Here is a 21,683-nt window from a genome sequence, read left to right on the forward strand (position 1 = left end):
CATGTTTGGAATAATAAAGAAGCTTATTGTTATTTCGACGTCGAACATTGTGTGTATTATTTGAAATTATACTATTAACAATGCAGTTATTGCAGTTACTATTGTTACCTTGTGGTTACTGGTTTTGGATAGCCTGAGTGGTTTACGAAGGAACGCAAACAGCCGATGTTGCTTCAACGCAGTGATAATTCGTAAGTTTACAACTACCTCTTGCGTGGCCTCAGCAGCTCATAGGGTTTAATAAGAAATACAATTTTTATGAAATATATATATATAGTTTTCACAATTTTTTTTTGTTTTTTCCCCCCACCTAACTTAGTTTTTTTGATAGCAACTTTTGAAACTTAAATGGTAACGCATGCATTTCATAAACTTTTAAAAATTATGAATAATGTACTAAAAATCCTAACTTTTAAACTATTATTTTCAATGTTGACCAAAAATTGTTTATTGCAAATGAATAATGTGTTATATTTCACAGGTTTTTTTTAGAAACATGAACCTCTTTGTTATTTTACAAATAACATACATATACCTAGTCATACTTGCGTCACATTTTAATAAAAAAACTGTTAGTACACAGCCGGTAAAACACTTGCTAATTAATAATCTAAGTCATTGTGTTTATTTCAATTTTGCTAAATAATCTAAGTCATTGTATTTATTTCAATTTTGCACTGTACATTTTAAAATTGCCTATCGTAAAATTTACTGTGTTTTTCAGAATAAAAAAAAATTTATACTCATAAATTATGCGAAAAATCACCATTTTTTTTATAGCTGTCATTGTCGTCGAAACGTCGTCTTTGGGTAATTTTTATTTGTATTTTTTTTGTCTCAGAATGACTATCCGAAATGAATCGAACGTTATAATTATTATTATGGTTTTATGAAAATATCGTTTCGAATAAATATAGTATATTCTACATTAAAAAAAATAAATAAATCCAGTAAATATAGGAGGACAATTTTTATACACGCGAGTATGAATTTATATTGATACCGAATTTCGTTGTTTACATATTTTAGTCACACAAGGTCTGCCACATCCACCGGGTAAGTACCTCACAAATAAATTAACGGCACGTTATAATATATTTTAATATCCGTTTTATCTAATTATCTTGCACATATTTTGTACTTATTTATTGTATAATATTATCGTGAAATAATATAGGCCTGAAAGTAGCTATAGTAGTACAGAAACTAATAAAAAACAAGAAATGTGATAAAAACAATGATTTATTTATTTTTCAATTTAAAGTTGGCAAACATTAATTTGATTTTTAATAATCTGTAGGACTAGGCGACGATAATGTGGATAAGACGCCGCCACGGAACGCAGAAGGAGTTGGTAAGTATTCGATGAAGACTCGAATAAATTATTATAAGTTTAAAATTTCATTCTTTTTTACTTGCCATTATGTAAGATTTTTTAGCAAACATTAATTTGATCTGGATGATTTGTTGGATTAGGTAAAACGGTATCATGGGACGCAGAAGGTCAGTATGTAGACAATAGACCAGACCCACTCACTAAAAAGTCAGCAAAATAAGTAACCACTAATGAAATACATATTTGTATATTTTTTTTTAGCAACACCACCAACCACTCCTAAATCAATAAAAGGTATGACCGCTTTTTACCAGTACAACGTGGATTGTAGACTGTTGACTATTATTATTACACTATTAATTTACAAGTACAATGACATAACCTAGAAGGTAGAGCGTTTAAACAATTTTTTTTAGAAATTAACGATAATTATTTGGTCGAACCGTACTGTGGATTCTTACCATTTCCAGATTCACGTTCAGATTTAATAATAATTGCTTTGACCCGATTTTGGTTGCTTTATCTATACCGATTTGTACTGTACTCGGTTTAGACTATGCTGGTTTTTAATTTTATTACTTTTTAACAAAACACGGCAGTTAATTAATTTTATCTAGAAAGTTTGATCAGTCTTTTCGAAGAGAGGCAAATTCCAAAAGATTTAACAGATATAATCATCCGTGCATCAGGTAAGTGTTGGTATAGATTTGTAATGGTTTTTTGAACTTTTTGAAATATTTTACAGGGGTGGCTACAGTAGTTATAATGTGTTGCAAAAAGTAGGACTAAAGTCAGTCTGCCAAGAAAGGAAAAAATAATTATCGTTCAATATATTGTGGTGATAAGATATCAATGATAACAGTATTATGAAAAAATATTGTTTTTAAATTCGATAAAATATATTAAATTTATTATTATTAATTTGTATATAAGTTTTAGCTATTTATTTTTATTAATTAACAACAATGCCTAGTTGTTTTATTTGTTCAACAATAAAGAATTTTTTTTCCTTTATGTGGTCATACTGGTTTTAGTCCTACTTTTTACTTCGCTCTTGCATACAAGCTAGTATATGTTAGTTCATCTCTTTATATTATTACTCTATGATATTTTATACTTTACGAAAAAAACGGAGTAGTTATATCTATTTTGATCGTGATAAATTATAATAAATTTATAAAGTTTTAAGAAAAGTTAAAAAAAAAACCAGAATATTATATTTTTTTGTTTTTTTAGAAATCGAGGAACCCGTTTGTCCTCCAGCTCCATCTAAGCCTAAGCGAGGTATGAGCGTACAAATTTTGTAGAATATTATTACACTGTTCATTTTCAAATACAACGCATAACTAAATAGCATTTATCCAAATATTTCAGAGTTGAACAATGCTATTAATATTACTTTTAATAACATATATAATTGGAATCACATTAGCCAAAAATAGTACACATCTTAATTATTGTGTACTATAATAATATAATGGTTGAATATTTGTAAACAGATATCCTACATAATAAGTATATAATAGCACATAGTTAATGTGACACAAGTAATATTTTGCTTATGATATTTCAGTCTACAAAGAAACTAAGCCGCGGCGTGTGAGTTATTTTTTGAATAAACATTATATAAAGTGGGGATTATATTTTTGTTTTAATGAAAAAAAATATCAGAGTCTTAATTCTTTTTATATTAACTACCTAAGTGATAAACATGCATTCAAGGGGGGTTGAACGCGAGTTAAACCTCAAAGTATAATTAAAGTTTGACACTAGATTGATAATTAGTTAACTTTAAACTTAGTTGCAGTGTTAAAACTTAATACAGTGTACAAAACTTAAGTTATTTAAATTTGAGTTAGACAGTTTTAGAACAACACTGACTATACTAACTTTTGTGAAATCTTAATAATACCTATTCGTTTGGGGTCGTGTGTTTAAAATATAATATCATACTTCTGTGGGTTATAATGGTTTCCGTTTAACTGTAATTTCTTGATTTATTATAAAATCAAGAAATTTTATATTTATATAAAAAACAAGACTGTAAAAATATAACAAAAGTCATTTGTTTTTTACTATATTTCAGACAAAAAAAAGTAAAACCCTGCAGATAGTGAGTTATTTATTTAGTAATAATCATTACATTAAGTTGGTACTATTTTTGTTTATTGATAAAAAATATCAAAGTCTTATCTCTATATTAGAGATAATAATTTAAATCTGCGAAATATGCAGATTCATGAAAAAGAATATCATCAATATTACTGAGATTAATCGATATGTTCTCTGAGAATATTATTTATGTACATTATTGTTTAAAAAACATGAATATACTGAAAGTGTTAAACTCTTAGCTACAATTTGTATGTATGTGTAAACTAATATTTTAATACGACGGTACCTAGTTTTTTGCAATACCTCAAGTAAGGTATTATTTATTTAGGCTTTTCCATATTAATCTAGAACAGGTCATATTAAAGCTGATTAAATTTTACGTTTATAGGATTTTGATTTATGTTGGTAAAAAACGTAAGTAACATTATTAGTAATTGTGACATGTTGATAAGTTAACATATTATATTTTTTATATCATACTATTCTGTTGAATTTTTAAATCGCAGATCCAAAGAATATTTTCAATCACAGCTAAAAACACTTCGAACTACAATTCTGAATTTTCATAACTCGATGTTTTATTCTTAAAATTCTCATATTTTGTGTATTCTTGGTTTTTTTTTTATGTTTAATTTAATATTATGTTTCTTCACCATTGTGTTTGTATGTTTAGATTTTCCCTAACTAACTTATTTCACATAACAATATGTTTTACCAATTATATTGTATAGCATGCTGGTTTGAAATTTATTTTTATCTGAACTTTATTTTTATTTGTAAATATATTTAATAATCGTTATTAATAATAATTAGTTATTAACCATTGACAACAACCAATTACAAGTACAAATAACTGGTACAGTTTAAACAAGCTCAACTGTAAATTAGCATAGTCGTTCAAGAGGGGTATATATAATTTGAAAGTGATTGAATCACTTTCGAAAGCTTCGATACGAAGCAGTATGCGTATCTGAATAGTATAACATAGTACAGTCTAAACCAGTACAGTACAAACCAATATTAAAACAAAAAATTAACTTATTGGTAATCTTAAAAATTGTCCATATATTTTCCATATAATATTGTCTATGATTATCAATTTCCACTGGTATTCGTATGCCATTAAACATCTTTGGCGACGCCAACAGACAAAAGGTTATTATAATTATTCTGGCGAAAACGCTCATACTGAAAAACACAAAAAAATCCCTCAATACAGTTATAATTGTTATTCTGCGGTGATGGTTTTACTAGTCGCAATAAGTAATTTTTTTATACCGTTACAATATCGACACTGCGCTTGGCTATAGTCGATGAGATATCCAATTGAAACTTCAGAACATCATACATTTAAGTGTGTATAAATATATATATATATATAACACACATTTTCTATAATAAATGTTGACATTATTACGTTTACACAGTTCTATACAGTGTTGTAATTGTTAAAAGAAAAAGAAAAAAAAGAGTTAGTAATTGTGTAATAAAACATAAATGACATACAATTTATTCAAAATTATTGAAACGTTGTTTACACCGATGGTTAAATTTAATTTTTCATAAACAAAATAATATTTTAATATTTTCTACGTTTTTTTTTGAGGTCAAACATATTGTAAAACGTTAAACTTTATAAATTCCCATTAAATCTTTAATAAAATACATAATAATGAGCGAAAAAATAAATTGTAATTAATTAATTCTAATATAATGTGAAATTATGATAAATCCTTGGAGGATGTAGCTATTGTTCTTGATGTGTCGCCCAAAGTGATAGGAATAAAATAATTATCGACGTTCGTCTTTATGAATGTTAATTGAACCTTCAAATACTCTTCTATAGTGTTAGTTATTGGGTTAAAAACGGCCAGGTCAATGTTTCCTATGTCCACGAAGCCAATTAAGTAACTATACGTGTCCATAAATCGAATACACTCGTTTCCGAAATTTGCCACGTCTGCGGATGTAATAGCAACTGCATAGGTGTATGGCTGAACGATCCGTCTTAGGTGTTCGACCGGCGTACAAGGTATGGAAAGCTGATAGAATTTGTCGGAGATTTTATCCAAATAGGGTATTAGCATGGTTTTGAACAGCATCTGGGGTTCTTGCTGCAAGCCCACGACGAAATGGGCGAGCATAATTATTTTGACAAGCAGGAACACGCCAACGCTCTCCACGACATTTATTGTTCTTAACGATATTTCCGTTGACACAGGTCCAACCGGCGTGTCGTTCCATAATTCGAACACAGACTTATCTGCAACCGGCAGGTTGTATTTAATGAACTTGGCAGTGCCTTTGTAGAGTATGTTCGCACCTGACTTGCTGTTCGTCTCGTCTCGGTGTAGATAGTTGTATCGGTCATTTTTAAATCCACAAAATTACAGCATAGCAAGAGTAACTCCATCACGTCACGTGCATCGTGTAGGTTTTTGATTTGCACCGGTATTTCTATATTGCTATAGAATCAGCTTTGGCGACGCACACAGACAAAACGTTATCATAATGATTTCGGTGAAAACACTCCTCATATTGAAAACTAACAAAGTTAGCCGACGGCCGATAGACAAAAAGCGTTGAAAACGAAACAATATCACAATACAGTTATAATTGTCTTCTGCGCAGATGGTTTACCTGGTCGCAATAAGTATGCTTTTATACCGTTATAATATCGACACTGTTGCGATTGGGTAGTCGATGGGATTTTCAATCAAAATTTCACAATATTATAATGTTGTAATAAAAAAAAAAATGTATTTTAAAAATAGTAACAAGCCGTATCAAAAAAAACCAATCCGCTTATACATCTCTGTGTCTGTGTTTACAGACACTAAAATAATAACAAAAACAACATCATTGAAAACCAACACGGTCTCGCCGTTGCATCGAAGCTAAAATATTTTTTAAACGCGTATTTGACATCAGTTTCAGATTTTAACCTTTACTTTTGGGAGTGGGTAGGTCAATTAATTGGCTAAACAACGGGAAAAAGCCAGTAAAGTTTGGTGGGGGTGGGGCACAGTGGTTTCGGGAAGGTCACAGGTTTACACTGTAATTAATTGTAAAATCACTTTTTAAAAATTTTAACAAGCTGCACAAAAAAAAAAAACCAATCACTTTCAAACGCTTCGATGCGAATCGGTATGTAATAGTATGAATAGTATGTGTATACCAATACAGTCCAAAACAAGCACAGTAAAAACCAGCACACAGTAAACCTTTGTGATCTAAACATAATGTAGGTACCTACTATCTTAACAGTCAACTACTATTTTGAGTTTCAAACAACTGAAATGATACAACAAGTAAAATATCTGAATTTCATATCTTATACCTTATGGTTACTAAATTTGTTGAAAAATCTTATTATATCAAGATTGGAATTTCGATAGAAAAAAACTGACACTTGATTACCTACATTTGTTGACTATTAGCAGAAATCTTAGAGTGTTGTTACATTTAATCTAAATTTTTTATTGCATACTTTCTAGAAATATTGTAAAAGCATCGAGTGAAAAGAGTCATGATAATTTATACAATATAAACGTATAGCGACGTCAGCCGTGTAAAATTTTACCTAAGTTCTTCAATTTGTTCGTCAATACGACTAAAATATGTTCAATTGCAAAGCACATTGCAATGTATTAAGTATTATTTACTCAGTGCACATTTTGTAATAATATGTAATGGATACATATTATAGTTCTAACTCTTGATAAAATGTTCAACTTTAATAGGCCAACAAATGCTATAACAGCAAAAAATATAAAGAGCTAGTAAAGCCTATGTGGAAACATTCGAAATCCCAAATTGCTAATGGCCAACAAAATGCAAAAGCAGATAATATTTCTAAAGTGTCTACCGAACCGATTTCAAAAAAAAAAAACACTTGACACGACTGATCATGTGCTTAGCAACGGATAGAAGCAAAATCGCCAAGTCGATAAATAAACAATAATCATCGTTGTAAAATGGTGCTTTACTTTTATTCCAGCAATTTTTTTCGTGATCAAATTCAGTGATTTCTTCAGCAACGTTCTTTTGTCGTTGGTTTTCTGTGACTCTTTAAATGGATCTTTAACAGTGATCGAATGGATCGCTTCCAAACCGAGACGACAGAATTTTTGAAACCGGTACGGCGGCTGTTGGAAAACCTGTTGTCGCCCAATTTCATTACAGGTATGTTTATATTAGTACCTATTAGCAATACTATTTTTTTAGATAGTATTTAAATAATAATATTTGTAACACTACAAAAATGTTCTTTTATTTGTCCATCTTACCATTAATTTCATAACGGAACATTAATGCTAATTGAAATTTGTTAAAGATATCAACTATTTTTTTTATAAAAATCTATAATTTATGAAAAAATGTACACATGAATTTTTAAGTTTTCGACGTGTAGTTACCTAACTACTTACATTTTAACTTAGACTCTTATTTCATATATATAAAAAAAAAAAAAATTGGAAAAATAATTAAACGATAAATAGTAACTCTTTTGTTATCATTTTATGAATTAGGTTGTTATACTGAAAATAAGTAACATCTTTATTGCGCATAAAAAAACGACGTACAATTTATTCAAAACTATTGTAACAGTAGCTTACACGTATGGTTAAATGTAATTTGTAATAAACAAAACATTAAAATACAAATTTACTTATTGCATATTTTCAAAAGTTTACTATATAATATCTTCTATGGTTTTTTGGCGGTCAAACGTATTGAAGAACATTTACTTTTATGAAATCACGTTAAATCTTTAATAAAATACATAATAATAAGCGAAAAAATAAATTGTAATTAATTGATTCTAATATAATATGAAATTTATGATAAATCCTTGGAGAATAGAGCTATTGCTCTTGAAATGTCGTCCAAAGTAATAGGAATGAAATAGCTATCGACGTTCGTCTTTATGAATTTTAGTTGAACCTTCAGATACTCTTCTATAGTGTAAGTTTTTGGGTTAAAAACGGCCATGTCAATGTTTCCTATGTCCACGAAGCCAATTAAGTAACTATACGTGTCCATAAATCGAATACACTCGTTTCCGAAATTTGCCACGTCTGCGGATGTAATAGCAACTGCATAGGTGTATGGCTGAACGATCCGTCTTAGGTGTTCGACCGGCGTACAAGGTATGGAAAGCTGATAGAATTTGTCGGAGATTTTATCCAAATAGGGTATTAGCATGGTTTTGAACAGCATCTGGGGTTCTTGCTGCAAGCCCACGACGAAATGGGCGAGCATAATTATTTTGACAAGCAGGAACACGCCAACGCTCTCCACGACATTTATTGTTCTTAACGATATTTCCGTTGACACAGGTCCAACCGGCGTGTCGTTCCATAATTCGAACACAGACTTATCTGCAACCGGCAGGTTGTATTTAATGAACTTGGCAGTGCCTTTGTAGAGTATGTTCGCACTGACTTGCTGTTCGTCTGTCTCGGTGTAGATAGTTGTATCGGTCATTTTTAAATCCACAAAATTACAGCATAGCAAGAGTAACTCCATCACGTCACGTGCATCGTGTAGGTTTTTGATTTGCACCGGTATTTCTATATTGCTATAAATCAGCTTTGGCGACGCACACAGACAAAACGTTATCATAATGATTTCGGTGAAAACACTCCTCATATTGAAAACTAACAAAGTTAGCCGACGGCCGATAGACAAAAAGCGTTGAAAACGAAACAATATCACAATACAGTTATAGTTTTATTGTGCGGTTAGGTTAGTCGATGGGATTTTTAATCAAACTTTCAGAACATTAGTTATTTTTAGTTTGCTTAAACCAAAATCAGTGATAAACACATTTTCTTTTTTAAATTTTGGACGTTATTATAACCATCGAGTTTTCGTTGTATTAAAAGAAATTGTATTTAAAAAAATTGTAACGAGCCGCGCATGAAAAAAAAAAATACCAATCACTTTCGGATAAACGCTTCGATACACACAATTTACTAACAGTCTAAAACAGGCACAGTACAAGTTAGAAATAATGCGTGGTAAGAAGTATTACAATTTGTAAAATATGTAAATTTATCGGGCGTTTTTCTAGATTTCAAAAATCGAGGTATAACATATTTTGTGTGTACAAGTGTCCCGCAATCTATTATGTTCTGAATGGTAACTCATACCAACTATGAGCACCTGTCCTATTTTAAAACACTCCGTCAGAGAAAGTAATCTCAACGGGAAGTTTATTTAACAAAGTTTGCAGTGGTTTAAATACTTTTGGAAATAGCTAAATATCATTAATCATTTTGTACCCCGGTCAAAGATACAAAATAATTAATGTGGTAAAACTATTATCGAATATGTGTAATAGTTTTTTTTTTAAGCTATAGAAACATTTAGGCTAAGTGACTTTAAAACGTTTGCAGCACATTTAAGTTATTTTTTAATTCAATTTTTAAATATTTTAAACATTACACTAAACATTTGAACCAGATCGACAGCCAGACAATACTAAATCATAATTAGATCGTCGACGGTTCTACATTTCTGTAGTAATTAGATATTCTTAGGATCATTCTTTAATGTTGGTTGACACTCGGTTTGCTTTACTTGGTCCCTTGACAAACAGCAAATTGTGCTGAAAACAATAATTGTGTACATTTTATACATATGATTATTTTGGCGAAAACACTCATATTGAAAACTAATAAAATTGGCCGACGACTGATGGCCAAAAAGCGTTGAAAACAAAAAAAATTAACTGGTCGCAATAAGTGTTATTTTATACAGTTATAATTTTATTGTGCGGTTAGGTTAGTCGATGGGATTAATAATTACATTTTCTGATCATCATAAATTTAAGTTTGTTTAAACGAAAATACATATTCTAAAACAAAGATAGACGTTATTATGTTTACCCAGTTTTAGACAGTGTTGAAATTGTTTCAAAAAATTAAATGTAAAGGAAATCTCAACCAAAAGTTTTGTTAAATGAAATCATTCCTTATTAGTAGTATGTTTGTTGTTTCTGTATTTTAGAATGTATTAGTATTAATACACGCCAAGATGTTTTTTATATCTTTCATAAACGATACATTTATTTTCACTTTGTGTACAACATAAAAACAAAAATAAACTGCAAATAACTGAACATTTAGGCGTTGAATCGTATTTATATCTACTGTGTAAGTACAGATAAATGTTAACTAATTAATTAGAAATATAAAAACAAAATTTACAAACTATAAAGTGACTGTTTGTAATTGAACATGTTTCATTACAATATAACATTTAAACCTGAGGATAACTTTATATAAAAGTTAATCGTTAACATTATTAATATCTATATACATAAGCACGACATTTTTGAAGTAATATTCTTAAAAATGTAAAATATGTATATATATATTTTTTGTACAAACAGTGTACAAATAATATTTTAAAAAACCTAAGTTCAAACAATGCATATTCAGCAAAGTAAAAAATTGCCAAACTGGGGTCCAGTATAAATTTTTTTAATTTTGTATAGGTTCTTTTATAGTATTCATATAATAGACTGTATACTAAATTTATTATAAACGTTTATAAGCCCAAAATAGTCTTCAAAATCCACATTTTAATAGTTTTTGAGTTTTTTCATAATTATATTTTTTTTACCTATCTTAGTCTAATTTAAATTTTTTTGAACTTAAAATTGTGCTGTAATAAATATGTTACAATAAGTATGTTGGAAAATACGTCCCATACAGTGTCTTGCCATCCTCAATAATGCCAATACTGCCCTTGAAATGCCACTAGATTACTTAACTACACGGCTCCAATCAAGATTCCTTGGCGAGCCATGGTAATCTTTGTAAGAAATAAAATAAAATAATCAAACCACATATTTTTATTTTTATTCTTATGAATTAAATAAACCTATTTATATCAAGCAGTTGAAAATATATAAAAATAATATAATTTATTATAGTTAAAATAATTAATAATCAAAGTAATTAATTTTAACAAACCTATATAACTAAATTAACGACGTTAATGTATTAAAAATACATTTTATACAGTTATCTAAAGTACAATAGAAATAAATAATCGCAGAAAACCTTAACGGACTTGGTAATAACCAGAATTGTTTTAGTAATAACTAGGCTATTGTGGAAAAGACTGTGAATTCAATCACAAAATGCTTCTCCATTTGAACCACGTGCAGTTGGCATGATGTGGATGTGGCTATTGAAAAGTTGGAATGATCGGTGGCTGTTGCATGTTTACGTTTGGATAAGGCGGTTGAGTTTGATGGTATGCAGACGGTGGATGAACCAATTGTATGAGTTGGATCAGGCTGATATCGATCAAGCGGCACTGTTCCTTGACCGGGATGATTGGACTGAGGTGCATCTTGAGCTGTTGTTAACGGAACGTTGCCCATTGTGATATTTACATACAATCTAGTGTTTTCGTGCATGCCACCAACACAAGATTCAATCTGTAATTAAAGATGTCGTTACACAAAGTACATATATACCCATCATAAAACAAAAAATATATTTTAAATTCGGAATTACTTTTAAAAAATATTTTTCTTTTATAATGTCACAATATTTTAGATTTGACAAAATCAACGAATTAGGAATTGACAATTGTTCCGTCCAAGTTTTAGAACCCCGTTTTTCTACACCATCTAAACTTAATTTTGTCAGCTCAACCGTTTCATATTTTGTTTTCTCCATTGATCCGTACGGACGGGTTGGTATAAAAGCTATTTCCTAACAAAATAACACATCAATATATTTTTTTTAATCAGATTACGAACAGATTAAATACGTATAAAGTCGACATTTTTACTTTTTCTAATTTCACTTTAACAGTTTCGACTCTAACATTGCTATTGTTATCCAACTCTATAGTGATTGGTATATTCTGTCCAGGCACATAACCGGAATAGGGCAAACAAACAGCAAGAGTCATTGGACCAGACTTGCAACAACAACAATAAGAATAGTAATTTTTTTTTTCTTCTTTAATTGGTTCCTAAAATATTGAGCAAATACCCTTATTATTTATCTATACAAAATATTTCTGCTAACAAATTTTTTACCGATACATTTGGTTCTTCATTTAAATTAACAGGGGAAATCACTTGAAATGCGCTTTTTGTTTTTTATCTATTCCCCGTGGTATATGAATTGTAACTTTGGCTTCATAGTATATATTGCCATGTTCACCATTGTAGGTAGAAGGCAATTGACGTGGTAACGTGATATTAAACGGATAAACGTGTTCACCTTTTTCTAAATGTGATTCTTCTAAATGTATTACATTTACAATTCAAAATTTGTATATTTCAAGTGATAATTTATTTTTAAATAGTTTCAGTAATGTTACATACAATAGTAGTTAAAAAAGTAATACATTTATTGGTTAATTTCAATTTTTAAATAGTTTAATTTATGTTTATGACTGAGCATAGTTATTATAATAGTATGTTAACAGTATTTTCGAATCCAAAATAATAGATGACGACCGTAACAAAAAAATAATGTTGAAATTGTTTACAAAAATTGTACAAAACGAGTTTTAATTTTTTTTTAAATCCCATTAACATCAACATCACCTTGAATCAAATTATATTTTTTTTTTGTAAATTTTATCTGTTTTTTGGATAACTTTTAGCTGTTGCTTTTTTAATTAATATATTTTATTATAATCTATAATATATCAAAACAGGTTAGTTAAAGGTTCAAACTTCAAATCGCTTTTAAATTTATACCTATTTTATTATTAAGAGGACGCCACACCGGCCATTTCTAAGGAGTAAAGTATAGGCAATTTTTCGAAAAATCTTAATTTAGAGTTTGAACTATAATGTATACTTATTAATACAGTAATGAGGATACTTTATTAGTTGCCATTTTTTTTGTCAGACTACCACAGTCATTTTTATAGGACTAAATACAATTTGTTTGCCATCAAAACTGCTTAGCGCGGATTAATTTTTCTCAGGCTTCATACATAGTTAAGGAAAGAAATTCATACAAATTATTTATGACAAAATTATCTGTGTTCCATCATCCGTATTTGATTTCTTAGTTTTGATTATAGCTTTTGTAAAATTAATCCGCGCAAGGTGGGATTTTTGAAAAAAAATAACGGGAGTGTCACACCCTCTTAAGTAATTTTTTTTTTTGAATGCAAATAATAAACTTAAATTCTAGTTTGAAAAAGTTACATATCTATCCCGTAGAAAACTAAATCCCAACAACAACACAAAAAAAAGTTAATAAAAACAAGATTGACTTCAGTGCTCTACTTGTCATGTACATAAAAAGTAATTATTGTAGTAAAAATAAGTCATTATGGCGCACGTACCTCCTGTTAATGTAAATTTATTTTCAAAATATTCTTCTTCCGAGTGATGACGTTCTTAGTAATTTTCAGTTTTACCATTGATTTTTCTGCGAGACTTTTGTTTGACCCAATTTACATGAGCTTTGCCGTTTATTTTCATCTTTATGCCTTAAACAGTAAAAAGACGAACAAATGGAATTTTTAGAAAATTGTCGATGACAATCAAAAACATCAATAAGTAGAAAATAATTGTTATTATTAATGGTTGGTACTTACTACTGATTTTTACAGACTCGTCAGTTACAACAGCTAAAACTCTACCACTAACGGCTTGTCCGGGCATGAACACAGTAGTTGGGTTATCATAAATAATTTCTAAAGTTTTCACACCCATACCTATTTGTTTAAATACCGTTAAACACGTATAAGTTGTTAAATAATATTGTAAAAGCGAAATAGTTTAACTTCCCGAAGAGACACACCGAAACGATGCCAACCAAATAATATTCACAACTTTAATGGTGATCAGTTTATCAACAAATTCGCACTGTCTGTCTTTACGGTCTACACTACATAGAATAGAGGCACTCTACGATTTTTAAAAAAAATTAAGTGGGTTCCGGCACGCATTAGATAAAAGTTTTATCTAATCTGTGCTTCAGCGTTGAGTCACGGTTGTAAACGCTTTCTTAACCACTTAACAGATACACTACAAATATATCTAGATACTACAAAATTACAATTTATATTCGACATAGTGTTGCAAGTTTATATAATTGTCGAATGCCAATTTAGCTCTCCCCCCCTCACTTATTTTGAAAAATGTTTGTTCGAGTTGAGCACCATGGGCTTTGGTAATGCATTTCACAATGTCCTGTCTATCCTTTACTCTTAATAAATAGCGCTTTCCGTGGCCCTCGACCGACTCTTTTTAGTTTTAGTGTTTTTTTTTCAACTGAAATAGTTATCACGTTTAATTATTTGTGTTGGCCAAAAACAGTTATAATGTGCTAATAATGTATCAATACTTGACACGACTGATGTGCTTAGCAACGGATAAAAGCAAAATCGCCAAGTCAATAAATAAACAATACTCATCATAGTAAAATAGTATTTTACTTTTATTCCAGCAATTTTCTTCCTGATCAAATTCAGTGATTTCTTTAGAAAATGTATTTTTGTCGTTTGGTTTCTGTGACTCTTTAAATGAATCTTTAACGGTGATCATGGATCGCTTTCAAACAGAGACGACAGAATTTTTGAAAACGGCACGGCGGCTGTTGGAAAACCATTTGTCGACCAATTACAATACAGGTATGTTTATATTATTATTAGTATTTACCATTTAGTGTAAATTAGGAAAATATTCAAACGGACATACATACAACTTTCTTTTATTATTTTATAATAATTAACAGCTCTAATAGTTATATTATGAACATTAAGAACAATTTTTAAACAATTTTGTTATGTTGCGTTCATTTATATATACTGTTTTATTTGTATTAAATTTCATAATTAATTTTTATACTGGATAAATAAATCAATCATACACACGAATAGATTATTTATGTAATATAATAGTTAGCATAATTTTCAAAACCTTTTTAAAGTTACATATTTTGTTACCTATTTCGTTTACCGGCTGTACGGAATTAGTGAAAGTCTGTTTGTGGGTTGGATTTGTATATAAAAGGTAATTATTTATTAACAATAAAACAATCACAAAAATAATTTGAAAAAATCAAACGAATGTGTGACTCGAAGGGTTAAATTTAAAACTAGTCGAATTAGTTCCAAAATGGGTAACGATAAAAAAAAACAATCGACATGCCTTCTGCTGCTGTAATTATTAGCTCATTTTTTATCAATCTCTCGGCCGAAATTATTGGATCAAAAAAGTTTGAGAGGCCATCGCTTTATTTCAAGACGGTCAAGCAAGCACACACTATTATTGTCGGCTAATATTGATCATTTAATTTTCTCATTAGGAATAACATATGTGTTTTTTTTAATTCAATTAATGACAGTCGAAACATACAATAACATAAATAGTTTGAAAATATATTGCTCGATAGATCAAAATCGTTGCCCTTAAATTATATGTTTTTTGAATTTTTATGAGCTGAACTCGTTATTATAATTGACATATTAAAGTTGGAAAGTTATAATAAATCATAGTTTGACAATATCCTCGCATCAGGCATACTATTTTAGGATTTTGTCCACGAATATTTTAATATATATTTTTTGCAAATTCCGTTTTGAATATTTATAAGACATAATATATTGTATTAATTTTATAAAATAACGTGGAAAAAATGTTCGGTGATTTTTAACGTGCACCGGTGTCTAATTTGTACACGTTGTCCTTTTATTTGAATATATTTTGTTTTATGTGAGTATTAAAACTTAAACTTTGGTAGCTGAATGCGCGTTTAAAAGGTTTTAAAACTAAAATAAAATTAGAAAAGCCAGTATAGACTGTAGTATGAACGGGGCAGAGTGGTGGCGGATCATATTAGGGAGGGGAATTACAGGTCTATAAGAATATCATTACAAAATGAAAAATGTGTAAATTTATCGGTTGTTTTTCTCGATTTCAAAAATCAAGGTATATCGTTTTTCGTGTATACAAGTGTCCCACAATCTATGAACTTTTAAAATGTAACGACTTAAGTTGAAATTTTCAAGAAAATCAAAAACCGTCGTGCTTACAAAAAATAGAAAAACACGTTTGCACTAAATAGAAATATTAAAAATAATTGCTAGAATCTCCTTAACGGAATTTATTAGTACTATGACTAAATGTGAAAATTCCAAAAGAAATTTGGAACTAACTCGACTATATGAAAAATTGTATAGAGCGTTGTTATGTTTAAGTTGTATATAAAAGATATTTATGTTGGTGTATACAACCTATATACATACATTTTATAAATTCACATTAAATCTTTAATCAAATATATGATAAATGCGAAAAAATAATTTCTGATTAATGAATACTTTTATAACATTAAAATTATAATAAATCCTTGGACGATGTAGCTATTGCATTTTATTGGCGGCGAGGCTATTCAATAGGCATAAAATAATTATAAACGTTTGTTTGTATGAATTCCGTTTGGGCATTTATAAGCTCTTCTATAGTGTTAGTATTTAAGTAAAAGCTGTCCAGGTCAATGTTTCTCCTATGTTTACAAACCCAATACAATACGAATTCAATTAGCTTTTTTATTTTAGGTTGAATGCTTTTTTTCCGAAAATCTTTTATCATTTAAAAACCAATGTTATCATGTCAGAAATATCAATGGCGTTGAGAATGAGCTATACCAATTACTATGGCAATGTCTTTCCAATTGGACCCAAAACTTTACAATTATATATTAAGGTGTAAATTATAAGTATAAAACATTTATTTCTAATGTGACATTTTTTCATGTGAATGTATAATATAAATACTAAGCAATTTGAACGAAAAGTGTGTTGTGTTGTGATTGACTTAAAATAATTATTAATGCATGTATTTGTGTATGTGGGTTGATAATACTCACATGCCTGTTTCATTTATTTTTAAAAATATCAGTAATAAATTTATGAATTTCATATTACTACATACAAGGAATCACTTCTTGATAATACCAATATCGTTTTTTATTTTATTTTAAGCCTATGTAAGTATATTATTTTTATTTGATTAAACTTATCTAAGGTAGTTTAGTTATTTCTTACAATGATTTAACCCATATATTGTGTGTCTTACATATATTACGGATATTTGATCATACAATTTTAGCTATAACTGACACAGGTATTTGGCTAGCAAAGTTAAATCTTATATCAAATTTATTAACATACAATAATTCTCTCTTTGAAAAGTTGTAATTCACTTTATTGCATTATTTTATTAATAAAGTTGTTTATATAAAAAAAAAAGTTAGTCATAAATGTAAAATAGGCAACACTTTAAATATTTACTGTAGAATTAAAATAGTAAGCAATTTAATCCAAAATTCCTTATTTAGTGTAAATTGTTTAAAAAAATTATTTGAGCACAGAACATATTTTGAATTAATTGAACATAACTAAACAAATAATAGTAACGCTTCGCGACGCTTGTTCATTCAATGTAGGTATGCACTTATGAGGTTGTAAGCCAAATTTTAAAGCTATTGTTTACTACCTATAAAAACTATGAAAATTATATCTTTCTTAATAGCATAATATTAATCTGTTGTACTGGGTTGTACGAGTGAGAAGTTAGCCATAAACGAGCCAGTAATATTTAAACAGAAAGTGTCATGGCGTTGGTGTATGCTGTGTTGCCTATACTCTAATTATTCTAAGGGGCCGTCCATATATCCCCATACACCGACGATTATTATTATACGAAATCGACTTAATTAATCGACACTAATTATCGACAAAACAGTAAGAGTATATTATTAAACTTAAAAAAAAATGGCCCTTGGGGTTTTGCGGCCATCAGGAGCCGCCAAACCCGTGCACAAAAATATAGCCAACCGACCGAAACCGACAGCAGTTATGTCAATTTTTGACAATGTTCCGGAAGAGGTCCCCTCAATTTGATTAAACCAATCGAAAGCTTACTAAAATGTCTAAAAATTCGTCTCTGTGAAAACAGTTGGCACCGGGGGTCTTGCGCCCAACAGGAGCCGCCGAACCCGAACCAACGGGTCGGCTTTTTGAAACAATAAACGACGATTACAGTAGATACACGATTTAGCAGTCTGTGATATCATCTAATAAACACAATATTATGATACTTACCGTTTCGGTTCGATTAAAATTTATCTTACACACCACACACGGGTCTACGTTACCAACCGGTAGTTATTAGCGTCTTTTCGTTTCGACATCTGGTTGAAAATGGGTATAACTTGAATTTGAGGCTATTAACGTATAAGGGCATACAAAATAAATATTCCTTATAAATTTCAACTCGATTCGACTCATTTTCTCGAAATTACAGTCAATAAAAGTTCTAACTTGAAAATTCGTATGGTTTTTTTTTGTTTTTTCAAATTTTAATTGGGTTGTAACAAATTGTAACAATTCTTACACGGATGGTTAAATATAATTTGTAATAATCAAAACAATTTTAAAACTTTACTTATAATATTTACTGTATAATAATATTTTCTACGGTGTTTTACGACGCCAAACATATTGACGAACGTTAAATTATATAAATTCACATTAAATCTTTGATTAAATACATAATAATAAGCTACAAAATAATTTGTATTTAAATAATACTATTATAAAAAACCCTCGGAGAATCTATCAATTCCATTTCATGGGCAGGGGGCAATGTACTAGTTTTAAAATAATTACGGACGTTCGTGTCTATGAAATCCAGTTGACTATTCAAAAACCTATTTAAAGTGTTTGGGTTAATGTTGGTCAAGTCAACATTTCCTATGTCTACGAACCTATCCAAGTGTCTATACATATCCACAAATATAATACACAAGTTGTCCAAGTATGCGACAAATATAGGAGTAAAATCAGTTGTGTAGGTGCATGGTTGAATGATTTCTCTTAGGTCTTCGGCCGGCGTACGAGGAATGGATAATTCAAAGAATTTTTCATCGATTTTTTCCAAAAAGTATAGTAGACTGGTCGCATACAGCCTACGGAGTATTTGAGGTAAGTTCACAATGTCTCGGACTATTGTACTTATTTTAATAAGGAGGTATACGCCAACACTCTCCACAACATTTATTATTCTTAACGACAATTCCGGTAACAGATGTGGTAACCGTCATGTCTTCGAATATTTCCAACAAAGTCCTATCTACAACCTGTAGTCTGTAGTCAATAAAAATCGCAGTATCTTTATGGAACCTACCCGTACGCAGTTGGCTTTGGGCTGTCTCGGTGTAAACAGTTCCACGGCGCATTTTCAAATCCATAAACTTGCAGCATAGCATGAGCAAATCCGACACGTCACGTACGTCATGTAAGTTATCAATTTCCACTGGTATCGTTATACTATCAAACAGCTTTGGCGACACACATAGACAAAACGTTATTATAATTATTCTGATGGAAATACACATGTTGAGAACTAACAAAAATGGGTCGACAACTAATGGACTAAAAACGGTCAAGTAAAAAGGTTTTTAAAAATCTTACAATAAATTATAGTTTTCTTCTGCGGTGGTGGTGTAGTTTAAATTGTAGTTTAAAAAAAAAAATGAAACAAAATCACTTTATTTCGTGTTTTTTAGTTATGATCCTAACTTTAAGGGTAACAGCTATTAAAGTCTGATAAAAAAATACTAACCGAAAAAGTATTATCATTATATAATGACATAAAATTATTTGTCGTTTTATTGAAAGAACTCGATAAAGAGTACCCATTTTTCTTGTGGAGGCGAAAAACAAAATAATAATGTATTCATGTCAATCGATAAACCGATATTTATTACTGTAGTTATTTTCTGGAAAGGAATTTACTTTAATTAACGTTAACTCGAAAACACAATTAAACACTAGCGTGAGTTGATGTGCGTTTTTGTCATACAATGATGTTTTATGGGCATTGCAATTTTTTAGTTAGATAAATTGGTTTATTATTGTTATTTTTTTTTTAAATAAATATCTACGTTTGAATTAATAGGTTTTAGTAAATGTTGAGTTTGTTGATATCTCTAATAGCTTTTAGATTTTATGAACTGTTATAAATTTCTGTTTTTATTTATTTTAATAGAAAACGTAATTAGCTAAAGTAGAAAAAAAACCCGAAAATGTAAATTGTATAATAATTGTTTTTCATTCCATCGAACGGCAGTGTCCAATTTAGACATAAATACTGTATAATATTATATTGTTTTTTATATTTAATTTGTAAACTTTCATTTTATTTTAAATTAACCATGAAGTTTATAGAAAATACGGTACATTTTTTTATATTGCCTTTGAGCTATTCTAGATACTAAAGGTGCTAAGCCCTCTTGCCCAAGCTACGCCTATGGATTTGTATAGAAAATATCGCCTCCGATGATGTGCCTAACTTATATTTTAGGCTTTTGAATTTTCAAACGTGGTTTTGAACCGAATTTAAACTTGAGTATCGGTTGAAGTTTTCAAAACTCTTAAAATATTTTCTATGAAGTATAAACAGATATTTTATCGGCGCGTAGGTTTGAACTAAAAATCTATTCATATACCGTTAAAACGAAATTGTTTTTGTGTTTTAATGTTTTAAAACGTGTTTTCAATACGTTTTCCCGTTTAAGAAAGTGAATATACAAATATTTAGAAAAGTAATGATAAAGGTTTTAAATTTTGAATGTAAAAATAATATTATAGTTTTATTATTTATGACCGGATGTAGTCAATTTTAGGTGTTCTAAGACCAATTGTAGGAATATGGATAAAAATAAAATACAATACAATACAAAAAATGTATGTATTCATGATAATTTATAGTTTTTTTTAATATTATATAAATAATAATATATTATAAATATATTTACAATTTTCTCATTTCTGTAAATTCTACCCAAAGGTATATAACACATTTGTGTCTATATCGAATAAGTTTAACATAATAAAACTCCAAGGCCTTTTATATAGTGACGCATTTAATAGTACGAAAAATCTGAGTACATCTACCACTAAGAAGTTTTTTTATATGTATTATTATGACTCGTATGTTTTTGCATACCGATAAGAATTTAAGGTAAATAAAACGCAAAAAAAAATATTACTAACAGTGTGTTGTTTACGCATTTACCACGTACAACGAAAATTCAGAACATAAAATAAAACCTTACATATTATGGTTTGGAAACCCAAAATTGGGGCTCAAAGAGCAATCCAGTGATCACAGATAAAAAACAAATATCGATAAGAGTACCTAATGACAAATATGTGC

At 29.4% G+C, this 21,683-nt stretch overlaps 3 protein-coding genes across 5 annotated transcripts in view; 2 read left to right on the forward strand and 1 right to left on the reverse strand.

Annotated features, from left to right (window-relative positions):
- The first annotated feature begins 648 nt into the window (after positions 1 to 648).
- Positions 649 to 4,208, forward strand: LOC126845744 (uncharacterized). The gene is made up of 11 exons (XM_050584617.1): positions 649 to 810; positions 1,030 to 1,056; positions 1,301 to 1,354; positions 1,477 to 1,503; positions 1,598 to 1,630; positions 1,954 to 2,025; positions 2,573 to 2,620; positions 2,910 to 2,935; positions 3,423 to 3,449; positions 3,840 to 3,865; positions 3,958 to 4,208. The coding sequence occupies exons 1-10, from the start codon at positions 753 to 755 to the stop codon at positions 3,858 to 3,860; spliced, it is 393 nt and encodes a 130-aa protein (XP_050440574.1). The 5' UTR covers positions 649 to 752; the 3' UTR covers positions 3,861 to 3,865; positions 3,958 to 4,208.
- Positions 4,209 to 7,465: 3,257 nt separating this feature from the next.
- The window catches only part of LOC126845817 (uncharacterized), a 30,177-nt gene continuing 15,959 nt past the window's right edge, over positions 7,466 to 21,683 (forward strand). For 2 of the 3 annotated variants that reach the window (XM_050584740.1, XM_050584745.1), the window contains exon 1: positions 14,664 to 15,088. The gene's annotated coding sequence lies outside the window, so the exon portion shown is untranslated. Of the gene's footprint in view, positions 7,637 to 14,663; positions 15,089 to 21,683 lie in introns of those variants that run through there. The other variant, XM_050584741.1, reaches the window with a different exon arrangement.
- On the reverse strand, positions 11,464 to 12,754 carry LOC126845880 (arrestin domain-containing protein 17-like; the record flags this gene model as incomplete). Its single annotated transcript, XM_050584869.1, is given in 5 exon segments — positions 11,464 to 11,912; positions 11,992 to 12,192; positions 12,272 to 12,457; positions 12,525 to 12,586; positions 12,589 to 12,754. Coding segments are annotated over 5 exon segments (957 nt in total), but the record flags the coding sequence as incomplete, so codon positions are not given.

Source organism: Adelges cooleyi, unplaced genomic scaffold (genome assembly GCF_023614345.1).
Source record: "Adelges cooleyi isolate 19-005CV unplaced genomic scaffold, UGA_ACOO_1.1 ACOO_flye_CR_arks_rails_tigmint_CR_PRNA_8, whole genome shotgun sequence".
NCBI classification, from domain to species: domain Eukaryota; kingdom Metazoa; phylum Arthropoda; class Insecta; order Hemiptera; family Adelgidae; genus Adelges; species Adelges cooleyi.